At 39.1% G+C, this 18117-nt stretch overlaps 1 protein-coding gene across 5 annotated transcripts in view; it reads right to left on the bottom strand.

Annotated features, from left to right (window-relative positions):
• Window positions 1-18117, bottom strand: part of ADAMTSL1 (ADAMTS like 1) — a 471240-nt gene that overhangs the window by 118492 nt on the left and 334631 nt on the right. For all 5 annotated transcript variants that reach the window (XM_035310142.1, XM_035310140.1, XM_035310141.1 and 2 more), the window contains exons 7-9: window positions 13687-13761; window positions 10542-10699; window positions 2790-2901 (exon numbers count right to left, since the gene is read on the bottom strand). In XM_035310142.1, coding sequence (XP_035166033.1) covers window positions 2790-2901; window positions 10542-10699; window positions 13687-13761 — 345 coding nt within the window. The remainder of the gene's footprint in view (window positions 1-2789; window positions 2902-10541; window positions 10700-13686; window positions 13762-18117) is intronic.

Below are 18117 nucleotides of genomic sequence, written 5' to 3'. Positions count from 1 at the left end.
AGGAAGACTAGGGATAATGTGGGTCCCTTGCTGAATGAGGCGGGGGGTCCTGGTCCCAGAAGATGCCTAGAAGGCGGAGAGACTGAATGCTTTCTCTGCTTCAGTCTCTGCTTCAAGGACACTCCCCCGGGACTCCTTGCCCCTGGCAAGAGGACAAAGGATCTGGGAAATGAAGGGTAGATGTGAGAGTGGTTTGGGAGTGTCTGAGTGGTCTCAACGCACACAAATCCATGGGTCCTGATGGGATGCATCCGCGTGTGCTAAGGGAGCTGGCAGACATGGTCTCTGAGCTGCTCTCTATCATCTTTGAAAGGTCCTGGAGAACAGGAGAGGTGCCTGAAGACTGGAGGATAGCCAATGTCACTTTGGTCTTCAAGAAGGAGGATCTGGGAAACTACAGGCCACTCAGTCTCACCTCTGCCCCTGGAAAGGTGTTGGAGCAGCTTGTTCTGGATGCCATCTCCAAGCAATTGGAAGAGAAGAATGTTATGACGAGTAGTCAGCATAGATTCACCAAGGGGAAGTCATGCTCAACCAACCTCGTTGCCTTCTATGATGGCATCACCAGCTGTGTAGATGGGGGGAGAGCAGTGGATGTCATCTACCTTGACTTCAGCAAGGCTTTCGATACTGTCTCTCATGACATCCTGCTTCAAAAGCTGAGAAAGTGTGGGATAGATGAGTGGACAGCGAGGTGGGTTGAGAACCGGCTGGCTGGCCGAGCTCAGAGGGTGGTGATCGGTGGCACAGAGTCTGGGTGGAGACCTGTGACTAGCGGTGTTCCCCAGGGGTCGGTGCTGGGTCCGGTCTTATTCAACATCTTCATCGACGACCTTGATGAGGGAATAGTGTCTGCCCTCAGCAAGTATGCTGATGACACAAAGCTGGGAGGAGTGGCTGACATGCCAGAAGGCTGTGCTGCCATTCAGTTTGACCTGGACCAGCTGGAGAGATGGGCAGGAAGAAACCAGATGCAGTTTAGTAAGAGCAAGTGTAGAGTCCTGCACCTGGGAAGGAACAACCGGAAGTATCAGTACAGGCTGGGGGACGACCTGCTGGAGAGGAGCTCTGAGGAGAAGGACCTGGGGGTCCTGGTGGATGACAGATTGACCATGAGCCAGCAGTGTGCCCTGGTGGCCAAGAGGGCCAATGGTGTGCATTAAAAGGATCATGGCCAGCACGTCAAGGGAGGTGATCCTCCCCCTCTACTCTGCCCTGGTCAGGCCTCACCTGGAGTACTGCGTCCAGTTCTGGGCTCCACGGTACAAAAAAGACAGGGATCTCCTGGAAAGAGCCCAGCGGAGGGCCACAAAGATGATATGGGGCCTGAAGCATCTTCCCTATGAAGAAAGGCTGAGACACCTGGGTCTGTTCAGCCTGGAGAAAAGAAGACTGAGAGGGGATCTTATCAATGTCTATAAATATCTGAGGGGTGGGAGACAGAAGGATGTAGCTAATCTCTTCTCAATGGTTTGTGGGGCTAGGACAAGGGGCAATTGATGCAACATGGAACACAGGAAGTTCCGCAGCGACATGTGAAAGAACTTCACAGTGAGGGTGACGGAGCACTGGAACAGGCTGCCTAGGGAGGTTGTGGAGTCTCCTTCTCTGGAGATATTCAAGGCCCGTCTGGACGCCTACCTGGGCAGCCTTCTCTGAGGAACCTGCTTTGCAGGGGGGTTGGACCCAATGATCTTTCGAGGTCCCTTCCAACCCCTACATTTCTGTGATTCTGTGATTCTGTGATTCTGTGATAGAGAATGTAGTTCTGTGATTCTGACATCGCAAGAGTAAGACTGTACCAACAATCTCTTATTTCCAGAAGGATCCCTATTCTCCAAGAGGAAAGGGAGTGTTACACTTCTTTTGTGGGTTTACTAGCAATAATTTATTCCCCTTGCATCAAATTTAATTAGTATTGTCAGAACAAGAGGTAGAAAAATATAAACATAAAGTAAAATAGTAAATTTGCTTAATTTCCTAGGAGAAATCATCATGCAAAACTTACACATAACAATATCGTTGTGCGTTATTACCATCTACTGAAAACTGCAGCTTGTCTTTCACCTTGTTACTGATGTTATTGCTCTTACTGGAATTTATATCGGTAAAGGCTGGATCAAAAGATGAGTAGTCACTAATACTGATGACTTCTGTAGTTCCAGAACTCCTACTGACTTGTCATAGAATATGTTAATATGCAATGCAAAAACTTGCTTGCATCCTATTAGACGGTATCCCTGAAAATGATGGTTACCCTGGAAACGCTAGTGCAATCTAGCAGACATTGAACAAATGTGTCTTTCCCTACTACCATGTGTACTGGGAAACTGAGGATAACCAGTATTGTCAAACATAAACTCAGAAGCCTAAAGCAAAAAGAAAAACAAAAAGCTGAAATTTCTTGGGCACTGAGATTCTTGCATTCAGTTTGAAGTCAGAGTAATAAAGCTGCTGGTGGGGATGGGTGGAAATGGAGAAGGGACATAACCTGTGATTCCAAAGTGAGCCCAAATCCCATGAGCCCTTTATGTTTGACAGCTGTACAATGACATGCAATCATGTGAATATCCATATGTATAAAGTACGGAGCTAGTACGACGCTAAAAAATGCAGAGGCTACTACCATTGTTACTACCTCCCTCCCTTCTTTAGGTGTAACTACATTTATGAACAGATTTTTACCTATTTTAAGGGTCTAAATCTCATCTCAGAAGCTGGAAATAACTGCAAATAACTGCAAATAACATGCAAATAACTGTTTCTGGAAGACAATGGTAAATTGTTACCTCCTCCACAGGATGCTGAACAAGGGAAAAAATCAGTTTCTCTCCATCGGTGAATGATAGGCTGATAGAAGATAAACTGGACTGAACTGTCAGCAGCACCAGCATAGCGGATCTGAAAAAGATATAACAACAAAGAGTGAACTTGCTATTAATATCAAGTAGGTATTTTTCTGCCATATGCGTCTTGCAGCTATGAAGCATAAATACCAGAGGAACATAAATACCAGAGGAATTTTGCCATAGAAAAGTGAGAAACATAAAGCAGAGCATATATTGGTGGGAAAATCTTTGCCACAAAATACAAATAAATTGCCCAGGCATGGTCAACAGTGGTATTTCTGACCCTCTGAGATCACATTCTGAAATAAAGAAGAGGTAAATGCATGGCTAGTATTATCAAATATGGGGGATGTGGACTGATTTTTGTTTCATCAGAAGATCACCTACTACTATCTACTGGCTCTCCCTGCCACACTGACATGGGTTTTATATCCTTAATGTTCCCCAAATACCTTCTGAAACCATGTATAGCGAGGATAAAAATTGGAGGCTGTGGTGTGAGAAATAGAAAAGTATAACAATTCTAATTCCAGACTTTTGTTTTATTTCTGAGGTGAGGTCTCTTTCATTCTTCTTTGTGGCACTGTCATTATTATAAGACAGACCTTCTGCTTACTCTATTTTGGCTGCAAAAATGGTCCTTTCAGTCACAGGTGTGGACTTTTGGCTGGAGCCAAGAGCTTGCTCAGAAAACTGTCTCAAGACTGCATGTACTGGCAACTTTTAAACCACCTGTGCTTCTCAATGCCCCCAGTACCTTGTGTGCCAAATAGGTTTCCTTTGTAAAGCAGAGTTGGAGGTGCACAGAATGAAATAAGAAAAGATTTGTGTTTGTTAAAGCAGCTCCTCTTGTACCTTGCTCAGAAGCAATCTTCCCTGCTTGATAGCTGTACCTGTACTCATTAATATAGTTATATGGACTCCAAAATCTCTGCAGGGCAACCCTTGATTCTACCTCTATGCTCTTCCATGAACAGATGTAAATGAAAAAACAGTTGTGCTGCTAAAACCTCTCCCCGTTGATAATTTGTCCTAGGGTATGATGTGTTGCTTGGACATCTCTGCATGGCTGACATGGTGAACATGCGGGACTGAAAACTGAAAAATCATTAGCAGAAAATATGGATCCTTCTCCAATTCATTACTCCTGCTCTCAGCAGCTCTCAGCACTTCTCCTTGTCTTTTTTTTTTTTTTTTTTTTTTTTTTTTCCAGACAACTTAAAATGTTTCAATACTGCCTTTTTTTTCCTGGATTTTCAACCAGTTGCCCTGTTTTGGCAACACCATTTTTCAGTCTGTCCATCATTTTCTCCCTTTCCAAAAGCTGAGAGACATCATCAAAGACTACACAGTGAAACAGAAGCAAAAATATGACAAATTGAACTGAACAGTGTAATCTGGGTTGTTTGTTTTGTTTTCCTCTGTAGCTGGACAGAAATATGATTACAAATCAAAGTAAATCTTGAAGAGAAGGAAGAAGATGAAAATACTGCAGGATATGTTGAAGGCTGAAAGAAATCTGGCCCACTGAGACTAAGGCTGCCCTTTTCTAATTTGAGTAAACAGTGACGTAAACTCCCCAACCTAAAAAAATACAGCTGTAGCAATATAGCTTCTTCAGCAAATGGGAGGCCTTTTCTATGGATTAATATCATTTTGAATCTGTGTGTCAGAAACAGGATATCTAATTCCTTATGCGGGGATTGTGCATTAATCACACACTTCAGAAGGGTCTTTCTGGGCTTGTGAAAGCCTTATGCACTCCTGGGAAAAATATTCTATTGTGGTGGAAGGAGGTCTCTGATCTGAATGTTCAGAAAAAGAATTCACTGGGGAGAATTTTACTCTTACTCTTTGTTTTTTAAAGATCATCAGTGATTCTTATAACTCAGAAGAAATACTCAGCAGTAGGGTCTTTGGTGAATCATGAAGAACCAACTAAAAGCTCACACAGAGCCTACTATAAAAGGATGGGGATGAAAAAGGGTTCACATAAAAAAATCAGTAAGATGGAATAATTCCTCCCCCTGCAGACTATTCCTGTGTGTCTGCAGAATTATTGGTCTGTTTTGACACAAAGAAAAGACAGATGTACATCTTTTCCAGGACAAAGTCAAAGTCACTCATACAGCCATGATAACAACATAGGTGGGAAAGAATTATAATGAACCGCAGCTATGATTTAGAATGATACAAAACAAAAAAAGTTAAAGAAACAGGCACAGTATTGTGTATTTTTAAAGGAGTACTGTAAGCAGAAGATTATATGGTGATTCTATGCAGCAAAAATGTATTTATTTTTATTTTTTTTTAATTTTGTTTGACAGTTTGCTAAAGCTAAGATTTTGATCCAGGACAAAACATCAGCCTGAGCCTTGCAAGACTCAAAGTAAGACTTGGTAACTATAGACATTAAGAATTTTTTGCTGCAGAGGGCCAACTTCCACACATTGAAATACTCAGATCTGCAGTATGGTGAAATTTTTGACCCTTGCAGTATTTGCAACACCATGCTAGCTACAAGAAAGGCCAGTGCTGAAGAAGTCCTTTAGCTAACAGCAAATTTTGCATCCCTAGGTTACCAAACCAGAGAAAATGGCAATCATTCATTGTCTTTGCAAATAAAATTCTATCTAAATATATAAATACTCATCTTATGGAGTATTCAGCCTTGCATTTGTGCATTGCAACCCACCGTGGAGCATCCCTGACTCCTGGGTTTCAGAAGACTTAGGAGTATTCAAAACATCAGAGCAGCCCTCATCATTTCATAAGACCCAGGATATCAACGGTCTTACAAGATTTGGTTCAAATTGCAGTAATCAGACTAACCAACAAAAAATAGCTGTATAGAGCATTGTAACTAGCAGCTAGAGATATATTTTTCTTGTAGAAAGAGCATTAAAAAATCATAGCTTATACTCTGCTTTTTATAATTGATTTTGTAAAGGACCATTTAGAACAACATCATAGAGATGGAATAAAATGCCTTTTTATTCAGCATAATGTTTCTGAATCATTCTGACCTGTCCCGTGACCATGAAACTTATTTCTCCTTTGTATTGTGCTAAGCTTTTTCTATAGCCCTTAAATTAAACCAGTTCAAAATAAAGATGCCAAAAAAAAAAAAAAAAAAAGAAAGAAAAAATTCCACCCCACCAGAACAACCATCAAACCCAACCCTCTCATGTCTGATTTTGGCTGCATGTGCCTGAAGCATTTGTTTATGTTTGTTGAAGAACACAATAGACTGGCCTACAAAACTGCACTAAGTCTGCTTTGGTGGTTGTGAAATTTAAACAGCAGTTTATAACAAGGAGGGATAACTATGCAATTATCAATGTTAATTGTAGGGTTAAATCATGATAAGCATATTCAGTAGTACATTCACATCTAATGAAACTGTTGTGTTGAGGAAGGGAAAATGATATAATTTATTTCTTATGTGTGTATGTGTCACAAACTGAAGGACAAGGAAAGGGAATTATTATTGCATACTATCTTTTGTCTTATGAAATTTGATTTAGTATATTATGATCAAACTCCAGGCCAACTTTCTTATTAAGAAAGTTCTAATGGATTTTTCCACATTATTATTACAAATGCTTTCTGCAAGTGCCAACTCACAAATCAGTAGGTTCAATTTGTGAGTGCTAAGTTCACTGTCGAAGTCTTCTAAGTAACATACAAAGAAACTGGGAATGAGGGTGTATCCTTCTGTAACATATGTAATTTTGTGTTTTCATGTCAGTAAAAGCAAAGTTATTGTATAATGTTTTACCTACTTGGAGTCCTTTACTGTTCCTGTTTTTATGTAGCAACACCTTACTTTGAAAAAGAATGAGGAAGTGTAAGAGATTTGTTGCTATTCATATCTTGTTTATGAAGCAGAAATAGGAGCAAGGGAAAATAATTATATAGATTTGTTTCAAATAACATGTAACACACAGAGATGCTGAAGGTTTTCAAGTATATTGTGTAACACAGTAATGCAGTACTGTACCATGATTCTTCTGAGCTTGCCTTTTAATTCCCCTGGAGTGCTAAAGGGACCTTTGTCTTTGAAATCCGGGGAACATGTACTGTCCATTTCTGGATTCAGCTCCCTTGATCATGACAGTCCTGTGTTGGATCAACTGCTTTTTGGGGGTGTTTTTAAATGGAAGACAGCTCCCTCTGTTGCTTCTCAATCCAGCCTCTAGATCAGCCAGAGAAATCACAGTGAAATTACATTATCACCACTTTACTATGGACTACGGAAAGCATCTCTGAAACAAACTTGCTCACCATGCTCCAACGTTAGATTACTCTGTGTTCCTCTATGTGAGTAGGATGACTATTAAAAAGTCTTCAGACTAAATCTCTCACAAACTGAAACAGAAAGCTTTCAAGGTTTACGCCTTTTCTCAAACCCTTTCCTAATGAAGGAACCAGGCAGAAAATCAGTGCAATCAATTGGCTAGGACAGCTGGCAGCAATGAAGCCTATTGTCTCAGCTACTGTTGCTGTCAGCTACAATAATCTGTACAGAATCCACCACTAAATACAACAAAAGAAGAAGCTTCTTAAACAAGAAGACCAAAGTTATTCCACAGCACCAAGGGCAACTCCTAACATACTAGAACCAGCACTGCTGCATTTCTTCTGTGCATACTACCTATAACACCCCCCTCATTTATGGAAAGACCTCTGCAGCACCAAAGACATGCTTGAAGGTTAAACAAATGCAATTTTGAGCATGCTACCATAATCCATAGTGCAGATTATGTATTATCTTTAATTTAACTATGGCACTTACTATTCCTTGCACTCTTTCCTTCACTAGATGGAACCAGTCCTTCTCTGAAACAGAAACCTGAGTGAAGCAGACTTTTTGTTTGACCTGGTATTGAAGTTCCAATATCTTTTATGTGGAATGTGTTTATTAGGTGGAATATGCAGATTAGGAGAATAATCCTGTTCTAAGAGCTATTCAAAGATATCATTTTTATTGAATGGAAATCAAAGGTGGGTATGAAACAGAATCTATACATTATTTTAAGAAGATTACTACATGGGTTCCCATAAATTCTGCCACATATGTCATAACAGGAGAAAAAACATAGAAATAAAGATACTGCAATATATAATTTTTATGGCTATTCCAAAAAAAAACAAAAACAAACAAACAAAACAAAACAAAACAAACAACAACAAAAAAAACAGACTTCTGGATGCAAACTTAAGTTGATAAAAGCTAGTGAGCCAGAGCACATTATTGAATTGCTTCATGTAAGGTCCAACCGTCACTCTACAGAAGTGACCTCAGGCAGGTAGTATAGCTTTATGATGAAAGGACCATATTCCAGTGAGCTCTCCTTGATGCAGCAAAGTGCTTTTGTTATTTGCCATTGATGACACAAAACTTGACTCAGTCACAAATAAATTTTAACTCTTACTATTTCTGTGTGCAGAGTCTTAACTCTAGCTCATCTACTCATAGGAGCACCATCCTAACCAGGATTGTTAGGACAATCTACCCACCATCTACCAGGGCTTGCAGGACTAGGTCCTTTGTCACTTCCTGTGTCACCTGCAGCCTTCTCCTAGCTATGAGGCATATCCTTCTCTGGAAGGTTTTCAGCATCAGAACTAATGGACACAGAAGACCCTCGCTGTCTTCAACCCCAGTATCTGTAAAATTCAGTAATAAACCAACCACAAACAAAAAAATAAATTCTTGTTACTAAAGCAAATTTGCATTTTTCAGCCTTTGCTCCAAAGGCAACACTGAAGTAATTTCTTATTTCATTACACAGGGTAAATCACTCCATGCTCTTTGTTCAAAAGAGATTATTTAATCCAGTCCTGGCCCTGGCCTGACAGGACCCATCAGCATCTGCCAGTTGGCTGCCTGAACATGGACAATTTTCTGCATGCCCCTGCAGATCCCAGGAAGTCTAGGCTGAGCCCCAGCCGTTATTTTCTTTTGCTAACCTGGACTATAATCAAATGCATTTCTCTCACCAGCATTTTCTGCCAGTCCTAGATCACAACTGAGATAAGAGTTGTCTGGATACCACAAGTGTTCTATGTAACTCCACATCCAGTTTTGACTCCTATCTTAGCTATGGCTTCTTGGACAATGAGTGGCCAAAATCCTAACCCCAGCAGTAACTCTACTTGAGAGAAGCCAGTCTACATTACCTCTGAGTTCTGATACATCTAAAAATTCATCTAGATCTGTTTGCATGGAAGTTGCTGTTTTCCAGGCAAGTAAATCTTGACACCAAAGACATTCTACTGTGTAAGGGAAGATTTCCAGCACCCCAATGAAGTCTTTCATCTGTTTTTTTTCAGAAACGTACTTTACCTTGTTTTGGTAGAGAAGGAAATGTATGCTCCAAGGGATAAAGCTATTTTCCCCCTTATCAAGAGAACAGTGTAAATACCAGGATCACAGTCTAACCTGTCTGTCCATCCCATTATCATTTCAAGGACATTGGTCTACATGACCATGTCCACAACAGGTATGTTATAACTAGACAGGGTGCCTTAAATCTGTAGCCAGTATATATAATGTAAAGTAAGCAGTACTATTTACATCATTCTAATTTTCATCATGTGGATATAATCTGTAATATGGTGTTTTAGACATTTTGAGTTGACCAGCATCTGTTTCACTGAGGCATATTCATTATGATCTGAAAGCACAGAAGGAATGCACTCTTCAGGTCAGGCTTCTCTCTGTGAACCAGTTTTGATAACTTCTGCTTGATTTTAGTGCTGCTGTCATACCAAGAGGGCTAGAAGGAAGTCCACAGGGCTCTGCTACCAAAGCTAACCCATTCCAGACCAGCCCAGTTTAACCCAGTCCCATTATCTTCTTAATTTTCCAGTTTATTCTTCAAGATTATAGCTTCCATCGTCTCTAGGTTAAAGCAAATGTCATCTGCCTCCAGGGCCCAAGGTGAAAAATTTATGTAGTCTGGACATGATACATGTTTTACAATTTTACAGCTGAAATCCTTCAGGTTCCTTGGACTTACTGGAAAATGATTTATTTTATTGTAATTCCCAAAAGCTCATTTTTGTATGTGTGTTTTCCTACAGAATGTGTGCATTGCTTCCAGCAATGTGTTTTACATTACCTGGAAGAATAGAAATGGTCTAATGGGAGGAAACAATCTGACTCTTATTGCCAGTGCAACACAAAGCAGAGCTTCAGAATGACACCATGACTTCTCAACCAAAGTCATCCCACTTATTTTGGAGCTTGGGGACCTCATTCTCCACTCCTACAGTCTTCTGTGTAATTACACTGCCATAAACTTCACAAATTATGGACTAACGAGATGGACTTTCTTTCTTTTTGTCACAAACTAAGCAAGCTGCAAACAGTACATAAAGCAATCTCCATTTTCTTGTAATGAGTTCATCTTTTCTCTGTACAGTATTCATTGAATATGTTTTTCTCTTCATAATCTCAGTCTCTTCTGAGGAGTATCCAGTGAAGCCTTCACCAGATATTTAACTATAAGGAATTTAATGTAAAGTTCAAGAACTTATGTGGACTAGACTTTGTGTTAAATATACCTACTGGAAAATTAAGCTCTCAAGAATTGTTTCTCATCTTCCTACCACATGTTGGTAGTGACCTTGTGTCATATTATATTGCGGCTTTATGAAGTATATTTGGTCGATGAGCCTCACCTTGACAGTGAAGTCTGCAGTGAGAGGTCCAGATATTCTTAGTATCTCTTTGTCAGGAAACTTCTGGAAGTCAGTGCTAGAATTGTCCACAATGAAGGAACCTGTGGAACTGAGGTTGTTTTCACCCTTCACACCTTGGAGAGTCTTGGTTTCCAAATCTGGCAAATATAAACAAATTACCAGGAAAGTAGGGCATTATAATTTGAAATAACAGAAAGACAGAGTAGATGAAAAGAAAATTGTGGTGATGCAGATTTCCCTCCTAAATTAGTTATAATGTAGCTTCCCTTTTCTTTTCCACAGTTTATTCATATTTCCATACATCCCTCTGTGTTTTTTTCTCCTCCTTCTGCTTTTGGTGTTGCTCAGCCCCCAGATTTCTAGCTACATATCTATTTCCTTACCTATTTGGCATTTTTCTACTCCCTTAACCCATTATTTCTACTCTCTTAATCCATTCCTAGTTAGGCATATTTGCTGCTGTTTAAGTTACTCCCTCTAAGTGACACTCTGCCATGGAGCATGGCTCAGACCTTCCTCCATGAGTGCTGGAGTAGTTAGTTGCTCTTCCCACTCTCAGTTCAAAGGTGGGTCACTGACCATATGATGCAGTGACAGACAATTAACTGAAAGCAGGATGGCCATGAAGGAAAGATCAGAACAACAATCCTGCCTCGTCTCCAGAAGTAGTCTGATCCATCCAACAGAATAGAAAGGAACAGGTAGTGCTAAGCTCTCCCTCTGGCTCTCTGTGTGTTTACAGCTCCCCCCTCCACATATCAAAAGGGCATTAATTCAGATACTGTTTGGCACTGAATCATATTAAGCACATCAAAACATTTATTAAATGGAAACCAACAATTAAGACAGTGGACCTGTTCCATCACCTAGTTAGCCTCCCCACCAGCTCCAGATTATGCCTTAAAACATGTTTACCGGTAAACTGTTGCATTATTAGTTATTCAAAATGCATTTCATCATGAAGGATTGCAAAGCTGTAATCTTTCCACATGGATTTGTGAAGTTAAATACAAATTCTCCTACACAGAAAGGCAACTAAGCAAAAATCTAGATTAGATGGGGGAAAGTATTAATCTGTGATGGAACCATATATTGAGAAAGAGTAAAAAGGAGAAATTGTTTTATTAGAATGTATTAAGTTGTTAATTAGAGGAAAGATAATAGCAGTAATTAGGCTGCTTTATAGGGTGAGTCATGAGAATGAATTCAAGAAGGATGTTGCTGAGGCAGTACACTAAGAATTCGCTCTGTATTAATGAATTCCTTGGTTTTCAGTGAGACTAGTCTCTTCTTTTGTGATACACTTGGCCTTATATTTATTTCTGGACAGGGCGGCATGTATCAGGGATAAAGATGGTTTTAAGACTTGTGTATATATAATCCGCCTCCTGTTGACTTCTCCCACAACCAAAGTTCACAGGTCAAAATACTCCCATCCCCAAACTGACTGTAGCTCATACATATATAAAATCCTTTGATGGGTGAACACAAAGATTCATGTAGACATCTAAAACAAGAAAGAGATGTATCTGGACTTATTCATGTTTACACAGAGCAGTTCATCTAAATCTCAAGCAATGACTCAGGCAGACCTCGCTGATTCAAATCTTTTGTGTCCTGAAATGTGATATGGCATGAGTGAAGACAGCTTTAGATTAGTCTCTCCTGCTGAAATCTCATTTTTCTCTAAGCTGTTTTACAGATCAATTTCACTGAAAAAAATAAAAAATAATAAAAGTAAGATTTTTTCTACTTTGGTAGAGAACATCTATATTGAGAAAGAAAACAGAATAGAAAATAAGAATGCAAATAATTTACTGGGAAAGTAATAACAACTATACTAGAGCAGCACTGGTGTACCCAAACGGCCATTTAAAAGTGAAAGACATGCAGCATTTGAACTTTTAAGAAAAACATTATATATTTTTTCTTAGTTTATAACCTGTAATTTGCTGGTCTTTATTCACAGCTCTAAATCCAAGCAATCATAAAAGGGTTATGGCATACCTATTGCTTTCTCAACACAAGCAGCATACACTGAACAGAACAGATAAACTACCTCATCTTTCTACTCAATATAAGTACTTCAGGCAAAAGAAGTCTGGGGAGAGTGGGAATGATTTTGCGTTTCAAGTCTTTGCTTACACTAATGACTGTATTTACACTGAAAAGCACAGAGGACTCTAACTGGTCCATGCTGCAGGAAAGCTATTATTGCCTTTTAGAAAAGGAGAAGGGCAGCCCTACTTATCTGACAATAATTGGTGCTTCTGAAATACTATACAATACTACAGTATTGGCTGGAGATTTTTTTTTTTTTTTCCTGACTGCAAATCCCTTTTACCAACATTATTGGGTTTGTTGCCAATGAAAAATGAAGCAGCCTGTGAGTAGCTACTGCATTGGAAGGTAAGAGTTTCTGTTGCAGAGAGTCTCTGTTCAGAAACAAATGGATTTGCCTATAGCTCTCCCAGAATATTCTCAAATACTGAGACTCCTCTCCTAGAGGGGCTGCTGAGATGCACAGCTCCCTGTCAGAAGCAGGGAAAAACTGTTAAAGCTACCAAGTGACTGGCTAGCAGCAGTCAATGGGCTTAACTCCCTAGAGCAATATCACTCTTAAAGAGCATGGTTTGACATGTGCATGCTGTTTCTGATGTTCTCACTGTGGTTTTCTGTGTGTGTGTGTGTGTATCTACAGGAGTGAGTGAGATTATCATAACAGAAACATGTGTTAAAGTCATGAGCAGCTTGATGGCTAAGCTCAGTTGTAGGGAAGCTTATATTTTACTGTCCTCAATATTTCTTCACTCAGTGGGATATATTTTATTAATTTTAAACAAAAGCACTTGGCACCAAGAGAGCCAGCCAAAGGATAAGCAAACAAAAATGATGGAAAAATTATGGGAGAGAGAAGGATTCTGCAATGCTGGCCAAACTTTGCTCTGAAATAAGCATGTACCACTGACACAACTGGGTCTGGGGAGAGCTTCTGAGGGCAGGACTCATCCCTGTGTTGAAATCAGTGATCTGAGAGAGGGAAACCAGACACCACATTGTAAACAGAACACTGTGGGTTAGCAAGGCTTTCTTAAACAAATGTACACCAACTTTTTCTACTTACATAAATGATCAGGTCCTTTCAGCACGAGGCGAACATGCCTGCTTCCATAGGGAATAGCAACAACTGTATCATCCACTGTGGGGAAGACAAAAATGTATGGAGTAAACAGAGATATTCTCATCAATTACCAAATAACCAATAAAACAAATGTTTAAAAGGAAGTCAGAAGAACAGCTTCTGGAACAATGAAAAATAACACCTATACATTGTGAGAGAACGTTAAAAATCTTCTGGAAAATAACCCTGATGATAAATACAGTTTAAAACCTTCTACTTAGAAGAACAGAAACATGCTGATTTTCTTTATTCTCTTCTCCTTCACAGCTTCTGGATTCTCTTCTCCTTGACAGCTTCTGGATTTCAAAAGTAACCAATAGCTGTCTGTTTTGCAACGGCTCCAGTTAAACACCTTCCAAGGCTTTTGAATTGGTGTTTATGTTGAAGCAGAGAAGCCTAGGTCTATTTTCATGTTTAACCAAACTACTCCCTTCAGCTGACTCTTTCCCAGTTGAACTCCACAGCTTCTCCATAACTCTGCCCATTGTGATACAGTGATCTCCCACTGCCCTCAGGCATGCTGTCCCATTCACACTTTTTATTATAATGACTAGAATTCCTATAATTCTGCTTCCCTTTCCATCCCACCATCAGAAAGTCCCTGGAAAAACAGAGGCCCATTAGACTGTCACATAAATATGTCTTAGAGCAAGATCTAAGGGTACACCTATGAAGCCCCTGGGAGCTTTACAACTGGAGCTAAACTGAAAAGTGAACTAGCTGCCCATTGCACACTGCTGTGAAAGTCAGTTAAGTCAGCATTTGTGAAGGGGCAGCAACCTTAGTAATGTCCTGAAGGGAGACAGGAATGGAAGGTGTGACATGATACTACAGACCTATGTCCAAATTCTGTGCTTGGGTAGTGGACTGGATGCCCAGAGTGCACTGACGTGGACTGACTTGCTGGCTTAAACTGTTCACTCACCGTTCCCTGCCCTCTCTGCCTCCTTCTATTACTACAACCTGGGAGAGAAAAAGCATACATTTCTAATATCTCTGGGGAGGTGGTTTACATGAGAGGAACAAAGCCACTTTCACTATCTGTTCATTAGAACTGTGCTCACATCTGTGATGTAATCCCCACTAACAAGAACTGTAGCTCCGCATTCAAAGCAGTGTGTTACTTTGTCATGTAAGGCTAATTCAACCAATACAAGTACAGTATCTTTCCTCCAATATGGGCTGGGACTATAACTTTCTGAAAATAAACCAAATCAAAGTATGAAAACTATTCCAACCTAGACAAATCAGAATTCTCATTTATCAGCAAAGTATTTACTAATTTTGTCATTTTAAGTGGAAGAGTAAAGAGAGGCAACAGGAAAAGGGAAAACCACAGGAAACAGGGACTTTAAAATATCATGTTCATTCATCCAAACCTACAATATTTCAAATATATGAAGTCTTAAATTTTAAACTCTGTCATGTGCCATAGACACTTCTGACACTCTTATACTGGAGAGCTCTATGGGGTGAAATTCTGATATACTTCTGTGGCCTCTTAAAATCTGAAAAGTGAAGTGACACATGCAGGCAGTCTGATAAACTGCTGAGTGTCACACGAGTTGGACAGAGGTAATCCCTGTGTTCATGTCCCTATGCCTTCTGAACCTTGTCTTCATTTTCAAAATCTGATTTATGTTTATTCAGGCTATCCAGAAGTGTCATTGTCTCCCAGGACTTCTGAAACACTGGGGTTGAACTCTGCTCAATACACATTCTGCTCATTTACATCTCTGAGAACACATTCATTAGCAGAGATAGACATCTTTCATTTCTACACAGATTTTAAATTTTCTGTTTGAGAGGACAAATACTCAGGTCTTACAAAATTTATACAACAGTTATATTCTAATGTCGATTTTATTGTTACCACCCTGGTACTAATATTCAAGATGATACCTAACAAATAGGACAAGTAAATGGGGGACAATCCATGAATATGACATCTTGTTTTATGTATCACATTTATTGGAATGAGTCTATGTTTTCAAAAAATGTGTTAATGGTCTTTTTACATGTCTTAGTTAAAAACAGCCTCATGTCTTTCCTATATTTGACTGCTTCTCACTTATAAGCCCTGTGCTGGAGAGTTAACTCACTGAACTGTCACACTAAAATCAAACACTTCAAAGATTATGCAAGCTTATATATCTTATATACTTTGCATGTCTCTTCTCCCCCATCATGTTGAAAGAACTGTATTTTATCTGATCTTGCTGTTGCTCTCATTTTGAAATCTTATCACACTTTCTGTGAATAGCAACACTCAATGGGATTTCTGTTTATCACAGTGCTTCCTGGTTTCACCGTATCCCCCACTGACGGATAATTTCCTGAGGTTAATAAGGCGATAAGAAGGAGACATTTCTGGTGAAGATACATGTGAAAGTAAGCATGAGAATATTTAGTCATAGCTCCATCAAACAATAAGCAGTCCGATAGATATCTATTCTGCCTCAGTATAGCAACTTTTATCATTCACTTTTAAAGTAATCTACTTCACCTGTAGATGTCAATTTCTGTTTTAGAGAAATACTAACTGCACAAAGTGATCAGCAGAATTCATCCCTCACTTAAAGGGAGCAACTTTCTAACTACTTGGTAAATACAAAGATGCCTGCTTAGATACAGTTCTGTAATTCATCTCCATAGGAAGACACATAAAGTCTTTCCAAAAGGAGATATAAAAAAGAGAGTTTCACTTTGTACAAACTTAGAAAGAATGAACCACTCAAGCTTAGAACTACAAGAAAGGATATTGCTAGGATGATCTGTCTTTTGTAACATTTGAAAAAAAAAAAAAAAACAAAGAAGAGGAATAAGAGCACTGACAGAGGTGCTTCTCATTTCACAAAAATAAAGGAGAGAATTCAAGGTCATATTGCCTCTTACCCTGCTATGCTTCTGTTTCCGAGGTCACTGGGATCGTATACTATCTCTATAAATACTGAGGAAGCTGTTACCATATCAAATGCTAAGTGTTTAAAAGCTCTATGAATTTCTTTCTTGTACTATCCTTCTCCCATGCCTTTGCATGATATAAACAACATGGAAAACGGAACTGGATATGAACACCAAGAGAAAATTAATTCAGGATGATGAGCTTAAGACAGTGTCTGGAGTGGTTTTGAGATATAAACAACTTCAGAAACTATTGGGACGGAGCTGCTATAAAGGTCACCGTTAAGTTTCCCTAGTACAGTCCTTGAAAATGAATGCCATACTCTGTAAGGCAAATAAAAATCTAAGGTGATACCACAGAATATCTTGGCTGATGCCTGGTCATGGCTGCATGTGTCCCTTCTGATTTTTCTTTTGTTACAAAGCAGTCTGGCTTTCATAGCATTATAGTGACTTGTTCATACCAAGAAATAATTTGATATCATTCTTAAGAAACAAGCATGATTTCATAGAAATAACTTGTAGTTAAGCTACTGGCAAGCCAAAAGTAATTCGGTTATTTCAGGAAATATATGGGGTCCTGATCCCAGAAATGTTTATGTGGATGCACTCTCAGTGACAAATAAGCAAGGTGCTAAAACACAGATTAAATGCCAAAGTGACAGATATTTAAATAGAGTTGAGTAGAATAAACACAGAAAATAAGCACAGGTTAGATTTTAAATAGCTCACAGAACCTAAATGCCCCAAATTTTCATAGAATGCACATAACATTTTTTGAGGACTATCTCACAAAGAATTCATACTAACTCACATGTGATGGGGATCTGAAGCACGTGTGCCCTTAAATCTGTGAAAAGCCAATTTAAAGAAATTTATTTTTTTATTTTATTCAAAATTCATACTGTTTTGCATAACAACATGTATCTTTATAGAACAGTGATTTTTGCAAGTCAATGTGTCTGAACAATCCATTCTCTAACATTTTTTTCACATTTGTCTCCCTCTATGACTACACTCTCTGCCATCTGCTCTTCTATGTATATAACATTCTTTAATAGCAAACTACTGGGACTAGGGACTGTATTTTACTAGCATCTTAGTACTGTGCATAACATATCAGTGCCTTTATTCTCAGTAGAAAAGAGAGGAACACCATTTTACCACAAAGCAACTGAAAAATAATGAGTTATTCCTGCAGAAAAAGACGTGTGCCAAAAAAATTTGCAAATACGATCAAGTCTCAAGCAGCTTGGAGCTTTATAAATCTGTTCCTGCACATTGGAGAAACAGCTACAGTGAGGTGAAATTCCATTCCTAAATCTCTGTGAATTATTTCCTTTGCCCACCAAATTCAGTACTGCCTCAAAAAACTCTTATGAGGATTATTCATTTTCAAAAAAGAATACTTTTTCTTTCTTGAAACTCTTCTTTCTTTCTTTCTTTCTTTCTTTCTTTCTTTCTTTCTTT

The sequence above is a fragment of the Oxyura jamaicensis genome, chromosome Z (assembly GCF_011077185.1).
Source record: "Oxyura jamaicensis isolate SHBP4307 breed ruddy duck chromosome Z, BPBGC_Ojam_1.0, whole genome shotgun sequence".
NCBI classification, from domain to species: Eukaryota; Metazoa; Chordata; class Aves; order Anseriformes; family Anatidae; genus Oxyura; species Oxyura jamaicensis.
This window is presented reverse-complemented; position numbering and strand designations above follow the sequence as displayed.